General features: G+C 31.5%; 1 protein-coding gene across 1 annotated transcript in view; it reads right to left on the bottom strand.

Moving 5' to 3' along the window:
- The window catches only part of LRP1B (LDL receptor related protein 1B), a 2,378,573-nt gene that overhangs the window by 751,821 nt on the left and 1,600,589 nt on the right, over window positions 1–26,163 (bottom strand). Inside the window, exons 26-27 of the mRNA XM_031963676.1 lie at window positions 6,826–6,990; window positions 6,339–6,583 (exon numbers count right to left, since the gene is read on the bottom strand). Coding sequence (XP_031819536.1) covers window positions 6,339–6,583; window positions 6,826–6,990 — 410 coding nt within the window. The remainder of the gene's footprint in view (window positions 1–6,338; window positions 6,584–6,825; window positions 6,991–26,163) is intronic.

The raw sequence follows: 26,163 nt of genomic DNA on the forward strand, positions 1-26,163 counted from the left end.
CTCATACATGTTAAATATGTTATAGTATATCTAGGATACAATATATGTGTGCAGAACCATACAATTCTCTTGTTGCACAAGAAGAATTGTATTCAGAAGGTAAAAATAAACCTGGGAAGAAAAACAAAAATGCAAGTAGTGCACATTCATTTCCCAGTGTTCCTTCCCTGGATGTAGCTGATTCTGTCTATCATTGATCAATTGGAACTGAATTAGATCTTCTCTTTGTCAAAGATATCCACTTTCATCAGAAAACATCCTCATATATTATTGTTGTTGAAGTGTATAATGATCTCCTGGTTCTCACACATTTCATTCAACATCAGTTCATGTAAGTCTTTCCAAGCCTCTCTGTATTCATCCTGCTGGTCATATCTTACAGAACAATAATATTCCATAACATTCATATACCACAATTTACCCAACCATTTTCCAGTTGATGAGCATCCATTCATTTTCTAATATCTACCTACTACAAAAAGGGCTGCCACAAACATTTTGGCACATACAGGTCCCTTTCCTTTCGTTAATATCTCTTTAGGATATAAACCCAGTACTTACACTGCTGGATCAAAGGGTATGCACCATTTGATAACTTTTGGAGCATAATTCCAAATTGTTCTCCAGAATGATTGGATCTGTTCACAACTGCACCAACAATTCATCAGTGTCGCAGTTTTTGCTGATCTCCTCCAACATTCATCATTATTTTTTCCTGTCATCTTAGCCAGTCTGACAGGTGTGTAGTGGTATCTCAGAGTTGTCTTAATTTGCATTTCTCTGATCAATAGTGATTTGGAACACCCTTTCATATGAGTAGAAATAGTTTCAATTTGATCATCTGAAAATTATCTGTTCATATTCTTTGACCATTTATCAATTGGACAATGGCTTGATTTTTTATAAATTAGAGTCAATTCTCTATATATTTTGGAAAGGAGGCCTTTATCCAAACCTTTAACTGTAAAAATGTTTTCCCAGTTTGTTGCTTCCCTTTTAATCTTGTTTGCATTAGTTTTGTTTGTACAAAAGCTTTTTAATTTGAAACAATCAAAATTTTCTATTTTGTGATCAATAATAATCTCTAGTTCTTCTTTGGTCACAAATTCCTTCCTCCTCAAAATATCTGAGAGGTAGACTGTCCTATGTTCCTCTAATTTATTTGTCATCTTATTCTTTATGCCTAAATCATAGACCCATTTTGATTTTATCTTGGTGTATGATGTTAAGTATGGATTCATACCTAGTTTCTGCTATACTAATTTTCAATTTTCCCAGCAGTTTTTGTCAAATAGTGAATTCTTATCCCAAAAGTTGGGATCTTTGGATTTGTCAAACATTAGATTGCTATAGTTATTGACTATTTTGTCCTGCAAATTGAACCTATTCCACTGATCAACTCATCTATTTCTTAGCCAATACCAAATAGTTTTGGTGACTGCTACTTTATAATATAATTTTAGATCAGGTACAGCTAGACTGCCTTCATTTGATTTTTTTTTATTAGTTCCCTTGAAATTCTTGGCCTTTTGTTCTTCCTTATGAATTTTGTTGTTATTTTTTCTAGGTCATTAAAATAGTTTTTTGGGAGTCTGATTGGTATAGCATTAAATAAGTAGATTAGTCTAGGTAGTATTGTCATCTTTATTATATTTGATCAGCCTATCAAAGAGCACTTAGTATTTTTCCAATTATTTAAAACTGATGTTATTTGTGTAGAAAGTGTTTTATAGTTTTGCTCATATAATTCCTGACTTTCGTTTGGTACATAGATTCCCAAATATTTTATATTATCAACAGTTATTTTGAATGGAATTTCTCTTTGTATATCTTGCTATTGGATTTTGTTGGTGATGTATAAAAATGCTGAGGATTTATGGGGAGTTATTTTGTATCCTGCAACTTTGCTAAAGTTGTGAATTATTTCTAATAACTTTTTAGTAGAATCTCTGGGGTTTTCTAAGTATGCCATCATATCATCTTCAAAGCATGATAATTTGATTTCCTCATTACCTACTTTAATTCCTTTAATCTCTTTTTCAGCTCTTATTGCTGAAGCTAGCATTTCTAATACAATATTGAATAATAATAGTGAAAATGGGCAATCTTGTTTCACTTCTGATCTTATTGGGAATGGTTCCAGTTTATCCCCATCACATTTGATGATTACTGACAGTTTTAAATAGATGCTCCTGACTATTTTAAGGAAAAGCCCATTTATTCCTATGCTCTCAAGTGTTTTTATTAGGAATAGATATTTGATTTTATCAAATGCTTTTTCTGCATCTATTGAGATGATTGTATGGTTTTTATTAATGTGGTTATTGATATAGTCAATTATGCTAATAGTTTTCCTAATATTGAACCAGCTCTGCATTCCTGGCATAAATCCTACTTGGTCACAATGTGTTATCCTGGGGATGATTTTCTGTAATCTTTTTGCTAATATTTTATTTAAGATTTCAGCATCAATATTCATTAGGGAGATTGGTCTATAATTCTCTTTCTCTTTTTTCAACCTACCTGGTTTAGGCATCAGTACCATGTCTTTGTCATAAAAGGAATTTGGTAAGACTCCTTCATTCCCTATTTTTTTTCCAAATAGTTTATATAGCATTGGAGTTAATTGTTCTTTAAATTCTTCTTCTTTGGTAGAATTCACATGTTAATTAATCTGGTCCTGGGGATTTTTTCTTAGGGAGTTGGTCAATAGCTTGTTCTATTTCTTTTTCTAAGATGGGACTATTTAACCCATTTACTTTTTTCTCTGTTAATCTGGGTAAGCTATATTTTTGAAGGTATTCTTCCATTTCATTTAATTTATCAAATTAATTGGCGTACAGTTGGGCAAATAACTCCTACTTATTGCTCTAATTTCCTCTTCATTAGTGGCAAGTTCTCTCTTTTCACTTTTAAGATTAACAATTTTATTTTCCTCTTTCCTTTTTTAAATCAGATTTACTAAGGGTTTATTTATTTTGTTAGTTTTTTTCACAGAACCAAATCTTAGTTTTATTATTTAATTCAATGGGTTTTTTTGTTTTTTACTTTCAATTTTATTAATCTCTCCTTTTATTTTTAGAATTTAAAGTTTAGTGTTTGACTGGGGGGTTTTAATTTGTTCCTTTTCTAGCATTTTTAGTTGCAAGCCCAATTCATTGATCTTATCTTTCTCTATTTTATTCAAGTAAGCCTCTAGAGATATATATTTCCCCTTATTATTGCTTTGGCTGCATCCCACATATTTTGGTATGATGTTTCATTATTGTCATTTTCTTGGGTGAAGTTATTAATTATGTCTATGATTTGCTGTTTCACCCAATCACTCTTTAGTATGAGACTATTTACTTTCCAATTATTTTTTGGTCTATTTTCCCATGACTTTTTATTGAATGTAATTTTCATTGCATCATGATCCAAAAAGGATGTTTACTATTTCTGCCTTTCTGCGTTTGAATTTGAGCTTTTTTTGTTCTAATATATGGCCAATTTTTGTATATATTCCATGAACTGCTCAGAAGAAAGTATACTCCTTTCTGTCTCAATTTAGTTTTCTCCAAAGATCTATCATACCTAACTTTTCTAGTATTTTATTTACCTCTTTGACTTCTTCCTTATTTATTTTGTGGTATGATTTATCTAATTCTGAGAGTACAAGGTTCAGATCTTGTTTTGCTCTCTATTTCTTCTTGTAGCTCTCTTAATTTCTCTTTTAAGAATTTAGATGCTATACCACTTTGTGCATATATGTTTAATATTGATATTGCTTCATTATCTATGCTATCCTTTAGTAAGATATAATGCCCTTCCTTATCTCTTTTAATTAGATCAATTTTTGCTTTTGCTTGGTCTGAGATAAGGATGGCTACCCCTGCTTTTTGAACTTCACCTAAAGCATAGTAGATTCTGCTCCAGCCTTTTACCTTTATTCTATGTATCACCCTGCTTCAAGTGTGTTTCTTGTTAACAGCATACTGTAGTATTTTGGCTTTTAATCCAGTCTCCTATGGAGTCTTAATCCAGTGTTCCTCTTTATGGGGGAGTTTACCCCATTCATATTTATGGTAAAATTACTAATTCTGTATTACTTGCCATTTTGTTAACCCCTGCTTATGCTTTTCTCCTTTCTTTCCCTGTTACCTACCTCCCCAGTATTAAACTTGTGAGCACCAATTAATTCTCATAGTCCTCCCTTTTTAGGATCCCTCTCCCCACCTTAGAGTTCCTCCCCTGTCTTACCCTTTTTCCTTACAATTTATGTATTCCCTTCCTCTTAGCTTCCTCCTTCCTTCCTTACTCATCAGTCCTCCTCTAAGACCAAAGACTCAGGCTGGTACCGAGATCCTCCAGAGAGCTAGTTTGGACACTACATTTGGCACCCAATGTGAGGCCCTAGAAAGTACACTACAAGGTAATAGTTTCCAGATTTTTAAAAAAATGGAAATAACTTTTTTAAGGCAATATACTTTTTTTCCCCCGAGGCACTTGGGATTAAGTGTCTTGCCCAGGGTCAGCTAGAAAGTGTTAAATGTCTGTAAATGTCTGAGGCCAGACTTGATCTCAGGTCTTCCTGACTTCAGGGCTGGTGCTCTATCCCCTGCACCCACTCAGCTACCCTAGGCAACATATTTTTAAAACTGGTTGGTTGGTTGTTGTTCTCTGTCCTCAGAGGACCAAAATGACATCACTATGCTAGAGTCGAGTTACAATGTGTCTGACTATGGCTGATCAGATCAATATGAGCTCTGAATGCTCTGCCACAAGTTGGATACAAATAGTCCTTATGAACATTTGGGGTGGCTTTCTAACTTTGCACTTCTTGTGGGGTTTTTTCTGGGCTAATTCATTTCTGCCTTGTTCAAAGAGCAAGCGCAGCACCTTCTCTGATAAGGGCAGTCCTGTGCTAGCGTTGCCCATATTGTGCAGTAATTCTAAACTTGAGAAATGTTGAAAGTGGCTTTGTATTACTTTTCCTGACCACCTTGTGAACATCTGCCCTGTGTGAGTTCTCTGGAAAATACTTTTCTGGCAAGAATATATTTGGCATTTGAACAATGTGGCTTGTCCAACAGAATTGTGCTGTAGAATAGGAAATCTTGGCAGTTTAGTTCGGGAAAGGATCTGAGTGTCTGGTGTCTTATCCTACAAGGTGATCTTAGAAAGCTCCTCAAATGGGAATTTAATAAGTAGCATCACTTCTGTGCATTGTTATGCAACTAAAAGTTATAAATCAACTCATAAAAGAACTATTGAAGAACTCATATTAGCATTTCATTAAATGAATCTTTTGTCATGTTGTGTAAAACACTGACAGCAAAATTTTAGTAATAATAATAATAATAAACTTTCACTTAACTACATGATGAAAATGTATGTGTGCATTGAAGGCTTATTTGTAAGCATCCTGGTGCTAGAAATCTCATTAATTTCTTACTTGGAGAAACAGACAACTTCAATGTGTATCTTTAACCTTTATTTATTTAATTTATAGGAAAATATTTTTCATTTTTATAGCACTGTATATAAAGGATTTTTAACCTATCATTTTTCAAGAAACTCATATTATTATTCTCCAGATAACAGCCCTAATATTATTGTACTTGTGTTAACTCCAAGCCTTTGTCATTATTTTCATTGTAGTTTTGTCCTTGGTAATAAAGCATTTGATATGTTCCCACACTTCTCCCCCTTAAACAATGGCTACCCTACTTCATTGAAGCACATAAACAGTAAAGATAATTCAATGCTCGCAATCCGGTTAGTGATCCTTGTAATATGAAAGAGCAGAATGTCCTCTGATCATTCTCAAAATTGAAAATTGAGTATATTTCATTTAGGAAATAAGGCTTCTTCACTGGAAAAAATTTCTAAATGATTATTAAAATTAGAAACCCTTTTTCCTATCTTGGGAAAGATTTTCAAAGTTAGCCCAGGAGACAGAGAAAAGAAATGCATATTTTTTAGAAGTAAAATCACACTTCAGGATAAGTAAACCTTTTTAAATAAAAATATTTAAAACATATTATTCAAATAAAAACATTTAAAACCTAATCTTCATTGCTTTCGAAGTGATACAAATGTGATCAGAACTTTTGCTTTGTCTTTTATTCTTTCCCCAGTTCTATTCAAGAAAGTGAAAAGATGGAGGAATGCAGCACAAAGAAGAGGGCATGTTAGGCCAAATATAGTACAATTTAAAAATATCTGGATTACATTTACACAATAAAAACGAATATGTTTTATCTTTGAGCAATGAATTTGGATTCTTACAACATAAGCTCAAGATTAAAACCAAAATAAAATCCAACCTTCTTGAGTGATTAACACAGATTTCTTACCTTGTGGCTGACGGCTGGGATGGTATATTTGAAGGTCAAAAGGCTGTGCACTGGTCTTTTGAATGACACTGACATTCTGTCCAGTCCACTTATTGGCTTTGGATAATGTATTTGTTCTCCAGTCAGTCCAATATACCTCACTTCCATACAGAGAAACAGCAAAGGGATGAGAAAGGTATTCATGACCTCGTATGATTTCTATCATGCCTGTTCCATCATAGAGGGCAGAATAAATAGCATCTGACCTATAGAAAGATAAGTAAGAAACCATTCATAAAGTACAGGTTCTTATAGGGCAAAAATTAAACAATTCAGTTCCCTTGATGAATGATACCAACATTGTTTTCCAAATTTATGTACAGTCCTATCATTGCAACTTAAAAAAAAAAAATTAGAATGCCCAGAAAACAGCAGCCCTAAAAATAACAAAGGATTATTCTGGGTAATTCTTGCATATTTGAATATTAATTTTTTGTTTTCTTTTTACCTGGCATCTGTCCATACTATCCTTTTTTCAAAATGGTCTACAGTTAATCCATTAGGCCAAGCCCCAGTTTTCATGTCCTTATAGATAGTCTTTCTTCCAGCACCACTCATGGACGCAGACTCAATACGAGGAAAATTAGCATCCCAGTCTGTCCAAAAAAGAATTCTAACAAGAAAGAAACAATCAGATTATTCAGTTCACCATTTTTAAAATGGCATGTTTGTCAATCAGTTAAAAGAAGTGCAAATCTATAAATAAATTACTAGCTACCATATGAAAAATCTTTGAGATCAGGTGTATTAGTAATGCATTATTTCTTTAGGTAGAATCATATTTATAAATGATAACATAGGGCAGCTAAGTGGTTAAGTGAATGGCGCATAAGCTCTGAAGTCAGGAGGACCTGAGTTCAAATCTGATCTCAGACACTTAACTTTTCCTAGCTGTGTGATCCTGGGCAAATCACTTAACCCCAATGGCCTCAGGGAAAAAAAAATTATATATATATATATATATATATATATATATATATATATATATGATAACATGATAATCTGATGATTTAAAGAACTGGTGTGTTTATGACAGTAATTATAATTGTTGATTACTGATTATTCAATAAATATATAAATTTGAGATTTTTCTGTGATCCTCATTTTTCCTGAACTATTTATGATTTCTCTTGAGAGTAAAGGATAGAAAAAAGAAAAAGAAGAAGTAGAAGAAAAAATTAAAAACGAGGTACATCAAAAATACAGAGGAAATAAAAACCATGCCATTTCTTCTTAGCAGAGTTAACAAAAATTTGGTGAAGAAACAAAAAACTAAAAGCCCAAAAAACCAAAACTCCAGGATTTTGTTTTTGATTAGTCAGTGAAATTTCTACTCCATTGCTTACATACATCCACACATATGTGGATATAATTGTATTTCCTTCTTTGATCACATATTGTAAGCTAATAAAATAGCTTATAAAACCTCTAGTATTTCTCTAAAACTAATTCAAATATTTTCGAATGCTTAGGCTATGTATCTTATATTATTGAATTGGAGATACCCAAGCAATCAATACATGTGTGTATGATATGGTTCCATCTCTAGGGCTTTTGAGAGACAATGCAAGTAGATAAAGTAATTAGGCATAAAATATATTTAGAACATTCTTATTAGGCAAAAATATCTAAACCTTATAAAGACTTTGTGATAAAAATTTCATTTATAATGCATCAAAGAATTATCTTTGTGGTTACCTAGCAAGGGACTTTGTATCTATAAAGTTCAGGATCTATCCCACTTTTATCATATAAAAATGAAAATTAAAAACTTATTTCTTAACAATTTGAAAGACACAAATTATGATTGTAAATGTCAAAATATGTTTTCTTCTTTATATTAATTATGAGTTGTTATGATAGTGAGTTAATAAGTAGCCTTCTTTAAAAGTACAATCCTTTAAATCCTATCTCATATTCTTCACCAATAATCATTCAAAGTTGAGTCTTTCCTTTCTAACCACTAAAAATAGTTCTCATTCATAGTTCTTTCCCTCATATTCTTTTGACACACTACACTTTCTCTTTAGTTTAAAATGATACCTTAGAAAACTGTTCTTAATGTACCTAATAAATATAAACATTATTAAACATGGTGAATGGGATGCTTGCTGAGTTATTACTAAGGACATGAGTTTATTGCTTAAGACTATATTTAATCAAAATATGATTAAATAAGGGGTAAAACACACTGGTATTTTGTAGAGAAAGGAATAAAATATCTTAGTAATTAAAAAAAAGATAAGAGAAAAATAATTCATTGAGATACTTAGAGCAAAAGTTAGTGGGAAGGTCCTGGAAGTTGTGGGGATGTCTATCAATCAGGGAATGAGTGAACAAATTTAAATCTTGATTGTGATGGAATGCTACTATGAAATAAGAAATGATAAACAGATTGACTTTACAAAAACATGGGGAAAATGGCATAAAAAATGAAGAGGGAAATGAGGAGAACCAAAAGAACATTGTACATAGTCATAACAATAGTGTTTGAAGAAAAACTGTGAATGACTAAGCTATTCTGAGTATGATAGTCTACTAATACTATCTACTACTATCTAGTATGATAGAACTACAACGAAAGATGCTATCTACCTCCAAAAAAAGAAAAGATAAATAGAAATATGTATAGTATGGTTTTACATGTGTGTGTGTGTGTGTGTGTGTGTGTGTGTGTGTGTGTGTTTGTTATTATCTGTGGCAAATGGTCACCTTCCCTAGTGTGGTAAGAAAGAAGGGAGACATTCTGAAACTTAAAATATAATAAAAAATAAATTAATTTAATTTTAAAAAGTTAATTAAAGGAAAAGTTTATTTAAGTCAAATTCATCTGATAATAGAAATTATAAATGAACCTTTAATTTAACAGGTAAGGAAGCTGAGGCCTAGATGATTATAGTATCTTTACTCAAGTTAGTAGCAGAGCTAATATATATACATGTCCTTTAACTCCATATTCAGGATTCTTTCTGCTCTTCCTAAGTAAAAATCTTTGCAGATAATAGTCAACTGTGTCCTTTGCTTAAATATAATTGGAAATATTTGTTTGTTCTTTCTATTTTAATTGTTTATGCATGACACTTTTAAAAATATGCTGAGATTCACCTTTTTAAAATATTTCAACATTAGATTCAAGATAGGAAAATATAGAGGACCTTAGATATTGGGGAATTCTGAGAAAAGTATACTTGAAGCAAAGATACTTACAATAGGGTGTTTACTCAGTGTGGTTGATAAGATGATGGCTCTCTAGTTCACACATATATTTATTACTTAGAATGGTGATGTAATGGTTCTAAAATTGACACATGATCAGTGTGCTATAGTGATGCAATTGTACTAAGGTAAATAAGGGCTAAGAGGACTTGAAATAAGCAGACTCGAGAGAGACTTCAGTGAGAATGTGCTCGAGTTCAATCTCAGACTCCAGACTCCAGACTCCAGAGAGATCCTTGAGAAAGCTAACCTGGTGGACACTACAGGAAAATGATATGATTAAAATACTGGGAATTCAAATGCAAGGTGTAAAAAAAATGAACTTTTTTTTTTTTTTAAGAGAAATGTTTTATGGGGCCTAGTTTAGTATGAATTTATAGAATTAGCCACCAGAACCTTTCAACCATGTTATACTTTCAATGAGAAAGATTTCTCCTCTACATTTTTCAGAACACTGGCAATTAAAGCCACTGTCTTTTCTCCATCTAGCAAGTGGAGAATTGTAGTTCTTAGATTTCCTTGTAAACTATGGAATCAATTCTGGTAGATTCTATATAATGGATATTAAATACAATTAAGGTGTTATCTTTTATTCACAAGTATGTTTGCAGTATACCTAGGAGACTGCCTAATGTGTACTGTGGATAATGAAAATATGGCTTACTGTCCTTCAAAGTGTTGTAAAAATGACTCCTTCTTTCAATCTTCATTCAATATAGTAGCCTTGGGAATCTGACAGCAGCTAATTTGCTAGTAAAGTATTACCAATTTAGGAAAATAACATATTCAAGAACAATTTTCTCCAAAATGTAAATTTCATCTTAGTAGTGGGGTCTGGGGGGAGAACAGCTTCTAAAAGTTGATTTCAAAGATGCTTTGATAAGGCTTTGGGAAGCTTGTACTATTTATTTGTATCTTAATGGAACCAAATCATTTTCTAAGACAATCAATATTTTATAGTAGAAAATGTGTTAGTAGAGGATCATTCAATAAATTTTTAATTTTCTTAAATTCATAAAGATTAAAAGCACAGGACATAGGGAATTTATGGACTTCAATCTCTTTTAAAGAATTGCAAGAACAACTAAGGCAATAGTGGTTGCATTTATCTGGAAGAATCAGATATTTCTATATGAACAATAAACTAAAACGTCTTTAAGGAAACCATTACATAGTGAATATCAGTTCTTGAAAGGTCTTTATAATATAACAGATCAAACTGAACAAGGCCAAAATACATTCACATGGCCCAAAATTAGGTCAATGGAAAGAGGGGGTGAAGCCAAAATGCAGAGTAAAGTCAGGAAGCTGCTTAAGCCCTTCCAGTTTCTCTCAAAAACTACAGGAAACCAAGCCTCTGAACAAAGTCTGAGAGAATAAAACCTCTCTCCAGTTCAAGACAGACTGAAAAACTTCAAGAAAGGTGAGTCTCGCTGGGGTGAGAAGGGTGTTCAGCCCAGGTCAGACAGAGTCTGAAAAAGCTGGTAAGAGGGTTATAGTAGCTAAGACCCTCAGTCCTGGCTCAGTATAGGAGTAAATCAGTGGAGCAGCTTCCAGTCCCAGCTCAGAAGGCAAATTCTGGGAACCTAGGATGTTTTCTGCAAAGAGCAGGCAAAGCTACCCCCTGCAACAAAAGGGGGTGCTGTGCTCAAAGCCAAGGCTCCGAGCTTGGTACAGTACCCCCCCTTTAGCCTTACAGCAGAGCTTGACCAAAAAGTAAAAAAAAAGAGAAAATATCAAAAGAGAAGGAAAGAAAATGAGCAGGAAACAGAAAAAGAACCTTGAGCATAGAAAGTTATTATGGTGACAGAAAAGACCAAAACACCAATTCAGATGAGACAAAATGTCCATAGAAGAAATCTCAAAGAGTGAGATAAATTGGTCTCAAGACCAAGAGGCTTCTTGGAAATGCTCATAAAAGCAAATAAGAAAGATAGAGAAAAAAAATGAGAAAGGAGAAAAGAGAAATGCAAGAAGAGTCAGCAGCTTGAAAAAGGAAGGCAATGCCTTAAAAAATACAATTGCTTAAATACCAAAAAAAAAAAAATATATATATCCACTGAAGAAAACAGTATCTTTACAATTAAATTGGAAAAGAAATACAAAAAATAACTGAAGAAAATCATAGATTAAAAACTAGAACAAAGCAAATGGGAGCTAATTACTCCACGAGACATGAAGAAGCAGTCAAACCAAAAAGAATGAAAAAATTAAAGAAAATGTGAAATATCTCATTAGAAAAATAACTGACCTGAAAAATAGATCCAGAAGAGAAAATTTAAAAATTATTGGTCTACCTGAAGGCCATAACCAAAACAAGAGCTTGGATAGTATTCTGCAAGAGATCATCAAGGAAAACTGCCCAAATATTATAGAAACAGAGGGGAAATAGTCTTTGAAAGAATCCATTAATCACCTTCAGAAAGGGATCCCACAAGGAAAATTGCCAAAAAATTGTTTTACAGAATCAGAAAAAAATAATAAAAAAATCATCTGGAAGAAATAATGGTCAAGAATATCAAATTAATAAAAAAAATACAAAGGATAGTCACTTAGTAGTACCAACCTAATATATAATATAGTTATATTATAAAGTAGCAGTCATCAAAACCATTTGGTACTGGCTAAGAAATAGAGTGGTGGATCAGTGGAATAGAATAGATACACATGACACAATAATCAAGGCCTATAGTAATCTAGTATTTCATAAATCTCCAAATTTCAGCTTCTAGAATAAGAACTCACCATTTGACAAAAATGGCTGGAAAAACTAGAACATAATATGTCAGAAACTTGGCAGAAGCCTACACCTCCCACTGTATACCAAAATAAGGCCAAAATGGGCACATGACCTGGGCGTCAAGGATGAAACCATAAACAAATTAGGAGAGCAAGGGATAATTTATCTATCAGATCTTTGGAGAAGGGAGGAATTTATGACCAAAGAATTAGAGAACATTATTAAGGCAAAATGGACAACTTTGATTACATTAAATTAAAAAGTTTTTGCATAAAACCTACTAAAACAAGATTACAATGGAAGAAGAAAGTTGGGGGGAAAATTACAGCCAGTGTTTCTGATAAAGGTCTTATTTCTAAAGTATATAAAGAACTGTGTCAAATTTATAATTCCCCAATTGATAAAATAGTCATAGGATATGAACAGACAATTTTCAGATGATGGAATTAAAGCCATCTTTAGTCATATAAAAATTATGTAAATCAATATTGATTGGAGAAATGCAAATTAAAACAACTCTGAGATACCACCTCACACCTCTCAGATTGACTAAGATGACAGGAAAATGTAATGACAAATATTGGAGGATTTGTGGGAAAACTGGGACACTAATGAATGCATTGTTGGTGAAGTTTTGAAATGATCCAACCAGAGAGCAATCTGGAACTATGCTTAAAGGACTATCAAACTGTGCGTACCTTTTGACACTGCAATGTCACTACTGGTTTGTATCTCAAGGAAATCATAAAGAAGAGAAAAGCACCTGTCACATGTACAAAAATGTATGTAGCAGCTCTTTCTGTGCTAATGAAAATTTGATAAATGAGTATATGTCCATCAAGTGGGGAATGATTGAATAAGCTGTGGTATATGAAGATATTAGAATATTATTGTTCTATAAAAATGATGAACAAGCTGATTTTAGAAAGGCCCAGAATGATTTACATGAACTGATGCTGAGCTAAACAAGCAGAACCAGAAATAGATTACAATATATTACAAGCAATCCTAAGAGGTTTTGGACAGAAAATGCCATCTAAATACCGAAAAAGAACTATGGAGATTGAATGTAAATCAACATATGCTATGTTCACTTGTCTTTTCTGTTATTTTTTTCTATCTCATGTTTTTTTCCCTTCTGTTCTGATTTTACTCTCTCAAAATAATTCATAAAGCAAATATAATAAATATAAATAAGTTAACTTTAAAAATTAGGTCACTGAATTGTAATCTTTCATACTTCAAGTCCAAAATTATGTATATTAATTGAATAGTTTATTATTTTTATATATTAGTTTAGTTTACTATTTTAGAAGCTGCACAAATAAAATGAATTAGCATTCTGTATAATTAAAAAAAAATTTTTTTCCTATATATTCAATTTAGTTCCATTCAATTTATTTCAATAAGACATATTAAGCCAAGTTAGGAACTATGGATACAAAGATAGATATATCACCAGTTATGCTCTTAAGGGATTTACATCTACTTGAAAGTTTACCCAATTGTTAGATTAAGGTAATTTTATATCAACCTGATAGAAAGACAGATTTTTACACACACACACATGCACACACACAAACATACATATATGCTTATACACATATGCTTGAATTCACATGTGCTTGTGTGTAAAATTGCCTACTGCTGTTCCCTAACCTATTACATTTAACAAATACCTAATATATATAGCAATTAATCAAAAAATATTAGCTACTTTCTTAAAAGCATAGTGCTTGGTTCTCCTACTTAGAAAAAGTTAGCATTGTAATGTGTATTCAAGACAATGTTATGTAAGTGCTGGGGAAAGAAAAAAACTAAAGTAGTGTTTACCCTAAAAGAACTTATATGGAATGGAACTAGTTATAAGTTCCTTGAGGAAAGGGATTGCCTTTTTACCTCTTGCTTGGCTCATATCGAATACTAAATAAATATTATTGTTGAATGCTACATATTGAATACTACATATTCATAGATCATGTGGCCAAATTAGGCCCTTCTACCAGGTGGGAAAAAAGAGACATAGAAATAGAATTGCTAGGATAATAGTTGAATCCATTAAATATTGTCTGACACAATCTACCCTTCCTTATCATTTTAATTCAAATCACACACTGGATATAGTTATTCTCTCACACAAGACTTATGGGCAACAATGTCTTACATTGTTCACAAAACTTCACAAAACACACTAAATTAAAGGGAGACAAAACTTCATTTTGTCTTTTTGCAGAAAGTTCAATGTATTGCCTCAGTGCCCATTCAATTATGACCAAAACAATTTCATTTCAGTTGATATTAATTAGGAATAATTCACAGACTAGAAAAATTATCAGGGTTGAAGAAGTCATGAAAAACAGGCATGCTCATGCATTGTAGATCCTCGAGATGGACCTATACGTTGGTAAAACCATTGTAGAAAGCACTTTAGAATTATAGGAAGAAGAAAAAAAAACCAGCATTTGCCCTTTGACCCAGATATTACTGCTAGACATACACAAAAGTAAAAAAATACACACACACACACACACATATTTATACTAGTACTTTTCAAAGTAACAACAACAACAAGAAACCCTGGAAAGTAGGAGGTAGTCCATTAGTTGATGAATGGCTAAATAAATTTTGGTATATGAATGTGATTGTATAGTTTGTTATGTGAATTAGGAAATATATGATTGTTTAAAAAGAGCTGATGCAGTGAAGTGAGCAGAAATTGAACAGATTATAAAATAATAACACTTAAAAAGCAAACATCTTTGAAAGCTCCAAGAACTATGAGCTATGACCAATAAAGTGAGCAGTTATGAACCTAAAGTACTAAAAATGAAATATCCCATTCCTTACAGAGAGCTGATAGATTTAAAGTGCAGAATATTTTATAAAATTAAGGAAATGGATATATGTGTGTGTGTGTGTGTGTGTGTGTATACAGAAAAATCATACATACATAGATAGATTGATAGATATATACATAGAGATATGTCAACATTTGTATCTTTATATCTATGGATACAAAATATGCACATGCATATATTCTGGTATGTGTGTAAGTATCCATGTGTGTATCTTATACAAACATTGAGGAAATTTGTCTTGTTTGGTTGTATGTATTTGTTACAAGTAATTTGTTTTGTTTTGTTTTGTTTTTTCAATGTGGTTGGGGATGAGTGAGAAAAATAGATTGTTGTAATTAAAAACAACAGGTAAAAGAGTGCTACAGATGTGAAATGTGCGTACTTTCAGATGAGGTTCCTATATTGAGTTTTACTTGATTATCTTACTTCTTTGCAAAGAACCTTGTAAATATTTTTTTAATAAAAAATAAAACATAGCAATACAACATCTCAAGAAAATGGTGTGTCTTCAGTAGCAATTATGTTCTTGTTAACAAATGCTTAGATAAGTCCTGAAATATTCATGAACTAAGATTTTTTATAAAACCCTTATTCTCCCGGGTCTCTGAATATTGGATTGGGTTATTTATTGATAGGCTAGTTATAAATTGAGAATATTTTTAGTATAAACAGTGAGCCAATCTCACCAGATTATGCTCAGAATTCCAAGAAAGAAGTCTATAAATCACTTGTTTATCTCTATCATTAAGAATGGTGACTGAAAAGAACCCTCAGAAAGGAATCTCTGCTTTGCAAACAAGTATTCCTTTACATTTAAGATTGTTGACTGGTCACCTAAGAAAACTACAAATATGGCCCTTAACAAAACCTGAGTAAACAGACCTCTGAATAAAAAATACTGGAAGATTATACTATTATAATAAAGCAAGCTTCTTATATTACACTTAAAATTTAACTCAATTTCCAAATGCCCAGTTTGCATGAAACTTTTCAGAAACACATCAGTAATGAAAAGCAAAGTACACAATAAAGAATATTTGTGAATGTTAATGCACAAAATAATTATTTCTATGTATCCATCCATTCTCTTTCTCCAACAAATATTTATTGAGAGCCTATAAAAGGTTAGAATTAATAAGTGCAAAAGAGTTTAAGACATTCTACCTGTTCTGAAGTAGTTTACTAAATAGTAGAGGAATAAGGAAGATATAAATAATACTAAATTACAGGACTTAACCAAGTTCAGCCAGTGAATATTTACTGAGTTTCTAAGTACATTTTTTAAAAGAGAAAGTGTTATTTTTAGATGCTGTATTTTTTTAAATAATATCTCCATAACCTGCTTACAAATTTTTAAAGAACAAGAGAAAAGTTAAATCTTAAAACAAACAAAAAAAATAACCAATAAGGCAATGAGCCAAGATGAGATAAAGATATTGTTATGTTGCTTATTTACTTGCAATATGTTTTCAAAAGTGGAATTCATTGTATTCCTTTATTTATTATACTTGTATCCCAAGGCAACTTAACTGAAGATAGTTTTAAAATCCCAATTCACTGCCCCTCCTTCTAAAAATGGGGTTATTGAATTTATTTGAATTTTAATGAGTTGATGGAATTTGTTTTCTGAAAATAGAGACAAGGGGATATGAGACTCTAGGGGTCTTATTTCAAACCGACTAAACTGACCTTATTATTCCTGAACTCTACATTTCAAGAAAATTAAAATCATATCAAATCACATTAGTCAAACCAGGCAATTTAATCCCAGAGCTAAGGAAATTACCACTGTCATCAGAACCCTTGGGCCATTTTAGTTAGAGACACTTTTACAAGTTAGATTTCCTGCTTTTAATAATCATGCTGATTTACTTCATTTTATCACCACTGTAATTATAGTAATTAGCTTTAATAGTTAAAAATAACAATTAGTAATGATAATAATTTATCAATTTTTTCAATGGCATTATCATTTTCCCTTTATGTTTAAGCTAGCACTTTATTTAAATAGTTTGTTACTCTTAATGACCTTTTGGAGGTCATAATCCAAATTCAACATCAATGCTTAGTATTCTGAATTCAGTAATGTTTAATATAGCTACAAAAGGATAGAAGGATTCATGTCTTCTATATCTCTGTGTTGTATTCCCCTTTCTCAGACTAAAAAAAAAAGTTGTATATATTCCTGGAGGGAGGGAGAAACATCACACTGGAATTGTGTTTTCACGTAAATGAATAAATCACATAAATGAGAACTGTCCATCATAAATTATTTTTAGCATCTGAAGGGTCTTCAGTAACATAAAGACCTATATATGACTGAAAAAGAATCTCCTGGTTTGTATGCTTAACAAGCAATGCCCTGGTCTTTGGCAAAAGATTGAAAATAAGGGAAGTCCCACTACTTATAAAGGAAGCCCTTGAAACTGACATTTGGAATCTGGCAGAATTTATTTAATCCCTCTTCCATATGACTTAAGAGGCAATTATCATATATCATGTTATTTTTTATCGAGGTTAAACATCCCCTCATCCTTAAACTGATTCTCATATAGTAAAAACATGCAGACCTTTGTCAAGCTGGTTGCTTTCCCCTGAATACTCTCCAGCTTCTCAGTGTACTTCCTGAAACATGGTAGACAAAACATGGTAGTCCAAATGTGCCTTGACCAAGCACAGTATATACGTTCTATCACCTCTTTATTCCTCAGTGCTTTATTTGTCTTTAAGCAGATAACATTAAATTAACGTTCTTGGCTGTCATGACAAACCGATAAGTCACGTATTATTACAAAATACTAAGATCCCTAGATTATTTTCAAGACAAATTGTTTTACAGGTAAGTCCTGCCCAGTTTGTGAAGTTTATTTCCTTAACACAATATAAAGTTTCAGAGAACAGAATTTCACTTTATTCTAAACATTTCATTAATCTAAATATCAATTTCTAAATATTATAGCAATGTTTAGATTAAGATCTTTTTGATGTTCTCTGTCAAGTAGGTGTTAGTTTTCCCTCTCGATTTAGTATCACCTATCATCCATACCTCTAAATAAGTGATAAAAATATTAAGTGAAGGACCATACATATCTTTTAAAAATTATGTTTTATTATATATTATGCTTAATAAATTTATATTTATTACATATTGCTTTGTAAATCATGTTGGGAGAGAAAAATCAGAGCAAAAGGGAAAAAACATGGGAGAGAGAAAAAAAAGAAATGAACATAACATATGTTGATTTACATTCAATCTCCACAGTTCTTTTCTGGATGCAGATGGAATTTTCTATCCAAAGTCTATTGGGATTTCCTTGGATCACTAAACCACTGAAAAGAACTAAATCTTTCATAATTGATCATCACACATTCTTGCTGTTATGTGCACTGTTATTGTGCACAATATATTCCTGGTTCTGCTTGTTTTACTCAGCGTTAGCTCATGTAAATCTTTCCAGGACTTTTACAAATCAGCTTGTTCATCATTTTTTGTAGAACAATAATATTCCATTATCTTCATATACCATGTCTTGTTCAGCCATTCCACAATTCAGGGGCATTTACAAATTTTCCACTTCTTTGCTACCACAGAATGAGCTGCTACAAACATTTTTGCACATGTAAGTACTTTTCCCTTTTTTATGATTTCCTTGGAATACATACCCAGTAATGGCACAGTTGGGTCAAAAGGTATGTACAGTTTTATAGACGTCTAGGCATATTTCCAAATTGCTCTTCAGAATAGTTGTATCACTTCACAATTCCAAAATTGCTTTAGTATTCCAGTTTTTCCCACATACCCTCCAACATTTATCATTATCTTTTCCTGTCATCTTACCCAATCTGAAAGGTCTATAGTGATACCTCAGAGTTGTTTTTATTTGTACTTCTCTAATTAATAGTGATTTAATGCATTTTTATGATGATGGATGGCTTTAATTTCATCATCTGCAAACTGTCTGTTCATATCCTTTGACCATTTATCAATTGTGGAAGGAACTGTATTCTTACAAATTTGACACAGAGGTTCTTCATATATTTTAGAAATGACACCTTTCAGAAACACTGATTGTAAATGTTTTCCCCAGCTTTCTACTTTCCTTTTGCTGTTTTTTTCTCTTGGTTTTGGTGTGCAAAAACTTTTTAATTTAATGCAATCAAAGTTGTCCATTTTGCCTTTCATAATGTTTTCTTGTTTTTCTTTGGTCACATATATATTCTTAAATTACTGTACTTCAGACTTCCTTCCAAGTTGACATTGAATTATTAATGTATCAATTACATCATTTCTGAATACACCTTTTTGTACTATGTAAATCAGTTTGCCTCTTTCCATCTTTTCCACAAAATTAGCATGATGCACCTCATCAGATGCTTTACTTTAAAAAATTATATTGCTAAATGATTTTGTTTAAAAAATAAACATATGATTTTGTATGATATATTCTACTTGAATATTTTTCTTTTTTACTTTTCTCTTTCTCCAAAATAATCTTGATTTAGAGTGCCTTTATAATTTCTTTCTCTTTATTATTACAAAAGTTCACTAAACTAACTACCACTACACTTATTTTTAACTAATTCTGCCACTTTACTCACAATTAGGCATTCTTCTCTGTAGGAGTAGGGTTTTTACAATGGAATCCTCTTACTTTTGACCCAATGGTGCCGTTACCGTATCTGTATTCCAAGGAAATCATAAATGGGTAAAAATTTTTATAGTAGCTCTTTTTGTGCTGCAAAGAATTGGAAAATGAGTAGATGCTCATCAACTGGGAAATGATTGAATAAGCTGCCACATATGAAAGTAATGGAATGTTATCATTCTATAAAATGATGAACAAGACCTAGAAAGATTTACATGAGCAGTTGCTGAATGAAACAAGCAGAACCAGGAACACATTGTACAAAATAGCAGCAAGAATGTGCGATGATCAAATATGAGAGACTTGGTTCTTCTCAGTGATTCAGTGATCCAAAGCAATTCCAATAGATTTTGGACAGACAATATCATCTGTATTTAGAAAAAGAACTATGGAAATTGAATGTAAATCAATACATGCTATGTTCACTTCTTTTTTCTGTTTTTTTCTCTCTCCCATGGTTTATCCCTTTTGTTCTGATTTTTCTCTCCTAGCATGATTTATAAAGCAATGTATATTAAAAAATAAATTAAGTAAAAACAAAACCAAAAACAAACAAAAAACCTGGGCATGCTTAGCCTGGAGAAGATACTCACGGGAAACATAATGGTTATCACCAGATGTTTAAGAATTTGAAGATTTAATCACAAAGAAGAGATTAAAGTTGGTATGTTTGGTCCAGAAAGCAGAATCAGGAGGAAAGAATAGCCTCTGAAAAGAGACAAGTTTGGGTTGAAGAGCAAGTAATATTTCCTAAGAATTAGATGTGCCTAAAAGTTAAATGGGCTACCTAAAAAAGTGTTTGACTTTCCCTTCTTAGAAATTCTTAAAAAGAGAATGGAATATAACCCATCAAATATTATAGAGATGGAATTCCTTCTTTCTATGGATTAGATGAGATGGATTCCAAAATCCCTGTAAAATCTCAAATTTTATAATTTTGTGATTCTCTGAAATAATCTCTCACATATGACACAGAGAATTAATTACAACATGAAGATAAGAAAGTTGAAAGATAATAGTTATATAATATATAGCCAACTGTAGGTGAAATCAAGAGAATCTGAAGATATCTTAGAAATAGAAACAAAACCAAACATTTAACATTTATAGATGCATATGTATGTTGACAAAAGTGTCCTTTTTATTACATTTTAAATTTTAATAGTTTAAGGGATTTAAAACTTTATGCTTTAATAGTTGATGCACTAAGGTTTTGGAACATTTATGTATATGTGGATGTATATGTGGATAGATAGAAAGGAAGAAAGATAGATATTGTGTCTCTGTGTGCTTATATGTATTTTGTATCGTGTATTATGCAATGCAGTTAGGAAAACATTTATTTTTCTTATGAACTTGGTAAAACGTATTCCTTACCCCAAAATCCTTTTTTTAAAAAAGAATATTTTGGTTTTTTAATATGGTTTAACCTATGTGTTTTGGATAAGCAATCGACAAAAATTTATTTTGGTATTTAATTTTTATTACTAAAATGAATACAAATTTTCATTTTAAACATTTTGTGTATAAATACACACACACACACACACACACACACACATATTCACACACAGAGCACTAGGAATCTATATGTCCAGAGGGAAATAAATTTTAAAAGTAATAATTAAAAGTAACTTCTAAAAATATAAAAAATGATTCTTTTACATCTCTATTATAGCTACGTACTTCAAGAGAGTAACTTTAAAATATTTATTTCAAGAAACGTGAAAAAAGAAATCTCCCTACTGTAAAATTCTATGGGTGAGTACTGTTGAAAAGTGTTATCTAGGGCAGAACCACAAAGGTAGAATACAGATAACAACACAGCTGAACTCTCACAACATTGCCTCAAAATAATGCCTCAATCAAATTCTAGAGAAGCAGAACCAACAAAAGGTCAGTTGAGCCATTTTTCCAGCCCAAAGAAATTTAGGAAGTCAGAAGGAGCGATCCATGACACCAGGGTAGAGATAACCAAGAGCTTAATGCATGTATCTCACAATATTAGCAGCAGAACTTAGATATTGCAGATAGATCATACACTATGATGAGGAAAATTTATATTAAGAATGAACACTAATTCAGTATTAAGAAAACTAACAACATAATTGACCATATAAGTAACAAAATCATATGATGATATTAATAGATATGGAAAAGGGTTTTGATAAAATATAATATTCATTCCTATTAAAATATGAGAACACTTTATCTGTAACAGGGATAAGCTAGAAGCCCTTTCAAAAAGATCAAGGGTAAAACAAAGATGCCCTTTATCAACACTATTTTTCAATATTATACAAGAAATGTTAACTATAGCAACAATAAGACAAAAAAAGTTGAAGAATTCAGAGTAGGCAAAAAGAAAAAAAATAACAGTTTATAGCAATATGATAGCATATTTGGAGAATTCTAGATGTGGGGATTAAAATTATCCCACATACAATAAGAGAGACTGAAGAAGAGGTCTGAATTAATGGCACTTTATTAAAGAGTTCATGGTCCCTTCTAATGAAATGGAACTCAGATCTTCCTCATAATCTAAGATGTCTCGACCCTCTAGGGTCCTATTTTTATATGCTTAGATATAAGTTAAAATAAGTAATATGTCAACAGGGTAACAATTTGGGTGAAGCAAGGAATATTCCCATGTAAGCTAGAAAGGCTTCTCCTTAATTTGGGCAGGAGGAAGTGGTACAAACTATCACAGTCACTGACCTAAATGATCATAAGATGGTTATCTGCATCTGTTAGACAAGTAATTGGTCCAGAGATACAAAAATATTCTGAGGGGCTTTTTGTGTAGTTGTTACCACTGCCACGCTAGGGTTGACCATCATCACAAGGCAAAACAAGAATGGAGGAACTTTTGTTAACTTCTATAGTTAAACACGTGAACTTAGAATATGCAAGCTCACAGCTCTAGGACTTTACATACAGAATTTTGATATGATTTTATAAAATTGATTAATAATGATTGGAATAAAGTACAGATCCAAAATAAATTGCTTCTCTCATAGAGAAGCAACTGAAAAAAAGCTTGTTGAAATAATAATTTTAACAAACCTTGCAAGATATAAAATAAATCCAAATAAATCATCAGCATTTCTATATATTACCACCAAAGTCCATCAAGAGTAGATGGAAAAATAAATGCCAGTTAAAATAACTACAGACAATGTATTTGGGGGTTTACTTTCCGAGACAAACCCAGGAACTGTATCAACACAATTATAAAATATTTCCCCCATCCACAAAGACAGATCTAAACTATTGGAGAAATAGTAATTTTTCATGGTGGGACTGAGCCAATATAATCAAAATGACAATTCTAACTAAATTAATTTATTTATACGTCATGCAAAATTTATCTGCAAGAACAGAAAGTAAAAAAAAAATTAAGGGAATCAATAAAAATTGTGAAGGATGGTGGTTTAGAAATGCCAAGTTTCAGGTGGTATTACAAAACAGAAATCATGAAAAGTATTTGATACTGATTAAACAGTGGAATAGATTAGGTACACAATATGCAGTAGCAAATGACCATCATAATCCAGTGTTTGACAAATGCAAAGATCCACACTGCTGGTACAAAAGCTCATATTTGGTAGAAGTTATGGAGAACTGGAAAGTAGTTCTGCAGAAATTACATACCATATGTCAAGACAAGGTCAAAATGGGTACATAATTTAGATATAAAAGGTGATATCATAAGCAAATTAGGGGAGCATAAAGTCCATACATATACATTTCTATATGTATATATATGTATGTATATAGCTGTCAGATATATAGATAAGGGGAGAATTTATGGCCAGACAAGGAATACAGAGGATCGCAGAAGTAAAATATAATTTTGATTAGATTAATTTGAAAAAAAATTTTTTTTCACAAAATCAAACAAAATTCCAAGTAAAATAGAAAATAAAGATAAAAGCTAGCAATTTTCTCAGATAAAGAGTCTATTTCTCTAATATATATAAAAGGAAGACAAATGTACTTTTTAAAATGTGTTTTTCTTTATGATGACAAAGAACTAGAATTTGAGGGGAGGTACATTAATTGGGGAATGACTAAACAAATTGTGATATGTGATTGTGACAGAATATTACTTTGCTATAAGAAATGATAAGCTCAATCTCTAAGGAAAACATGGATAGGCTTGCACAAAATAATGAAGAATGAATTTAATATAATCAAAAGAATATCATATACAATAACAGGAATATATTTTAAGAAAAATTTTGAGCAAATAAATCATTTTGACCACTATAAATGGCCAAATTAACTATAAAAGATATATGAAAAAAGACACTATCAACATCCAGAGAAATTTTTACCATATATAATGTTTGTGTCATCTCTATTACATGCAAAAAAGAAAAGAAGAAAAAACATATAATAACTTTATATATTTAAAGAAATAAAAACTTGTGCATAAGATTTGAAGTTTCACATGCAATCACTTTTTTATTTTTTGTTTGTACTGTTTCTTTTACTGTACTATTTTACAGGCATGCTAATTTTTGTTCCAAAAATTAAAAATAAAATAAATAAAATTTGCTCTAATTGAAAAAAAAGTTATAAAATGGAAAAGTGGTCTAAATTACCATTGAAAAGAAAAATATAAATTAAAAGCACCATCTAGGTAGGCCTCACATCTATTGGAATAGCTAATATGAGAGAAAAGGAAAATGACTAATGCTGGAGGGAATGTAGGGAAAGTATGTGTGTATATCTACCTACCTATCTATCTATCTATATACATATTATAGATAGATATACACACACATAAATAAACATCTTATGAGATGACAAAGAATTGGAAATTGAAGGGATGCCCATTAATTTGGAATGGTAAACATATTTTGGTATATGACTGAGATGGAATCATATTATATTTAGAATTTTATTTGATGGAATTCATTATATAGAAATTTCTATCAGGATGATTTCAGAAAAAAATGAGAAGACGTATATGAGCTGATGCAAACTAAATGGTATAAAAGTAGGAGACATTGTATATAGCAATATTTTAATGATGGCCAACTGTAAAAACATTTAGCTACTCTAATCAAGAAAATGATTTAAGACAATTCTAAAGGACCCATAATGAAAAATTCTACCTTCAGAAAGAGAACTGAAGGGAGACTGAAAATAAATTCTTTTTTTTTTTGCAACAGATTAAATATGGAAATATGTTTTACATGATTTCACATGTATTATTGATGTTATATTTTTTGTTTCTGCAAAGGGAGCTGTGGGTAGGATGGAGAAAAATATTTAAGAATTCACTTTTAAAAATGAATGTTAAAAAGAATAATGATTTAAAAAAAAATAAAAAGCTTTCATTTAGCACTTTAGCTTGAATGGACATAGAAGAACATCAGTTAATCACAAGCTTGAGTAGCTTTGTACATAGCATTCTCCTGACATGAGAGAAGGTAACTCCAGAAATAGCATGGCAGACCGTTTTTCTTCTATTCTTCAATAAAATGTAAGGTGTCTTTTGTCAATTAAGATTCTTTATACTACCTTGTGCCTAAAAGTAGAAAAGAGAACATATGTCTCCTTCTGCCTTCTTCCAATTCATTCATCCCAACCAGAGTGAAAGGATTAGAATGAGAAAAGGGAAGTGGGCTAGAGAAAATGGATTTATTTTAGACATTATCCATCTCAATTTATTTTCTTTATGCTTTTGCCTGATTTATCTAAGTTTTCATTTCCTCTATTTTAATTTACTTAATTCTGTAAACTTTTAAACACACACACACACACACACACACACACACACACACACACAAATATGGGGAGCCAGAGATAACTATGATCCTTCCAAGAAATTAAAAAAAAAAGAGAGAGAATGAGAGAAAACTGAACATTTTTTTTGGCCTGCCTCCCCTGCCTTTCTTCCCTTTAAAAAAATCTTGCTTTCCTTGTCCTAAAAAAAAAAAGAATTTAGATTTTATAAATAGTCTCCTGGAGAGACTGTTTGCTAGAAAAATGAATTGTAAGGATTAAATGCTTAATTTTTTGCAATGAACTTTGCTTCCCCCAATCTAGGGAAACATTTTTTTTTAACTTCTGGAAAATCCCAGTTGTCAAAGTCTCTTTACTTAACTCTTTCAATTTTCATTACAAAATTATTTTTCAAAGTACACATAGAAACTATAAAGGACTAGTTATTTAACATCTGTGCCAATTTAACACAAAGGCTGGTCCTGTTGTTTTAACCATTAGAAACAATTACAGTCCCTCTCTGGTGGGCAACTTTAAGTTCCTTATGTGTTTGTGTCAAAAAAAAAAAAAAAAAAAGTTTGCATAGC

Source organism: Sarcophilus harrisii, chromosome 3 (genome assembly GCF_902635505.1).
Source record: "Sarcophilus harrisii chromosome 3, mSarHar1.11, whole genome shotgun sequence".
NCBI classification, from domain to species: Eukaryota; Metazoa; Chordata; class Mammalia; order Dasyuromorphia; family Dasyuridae; genus Sarcophilus; species Sarcophilus harrisii.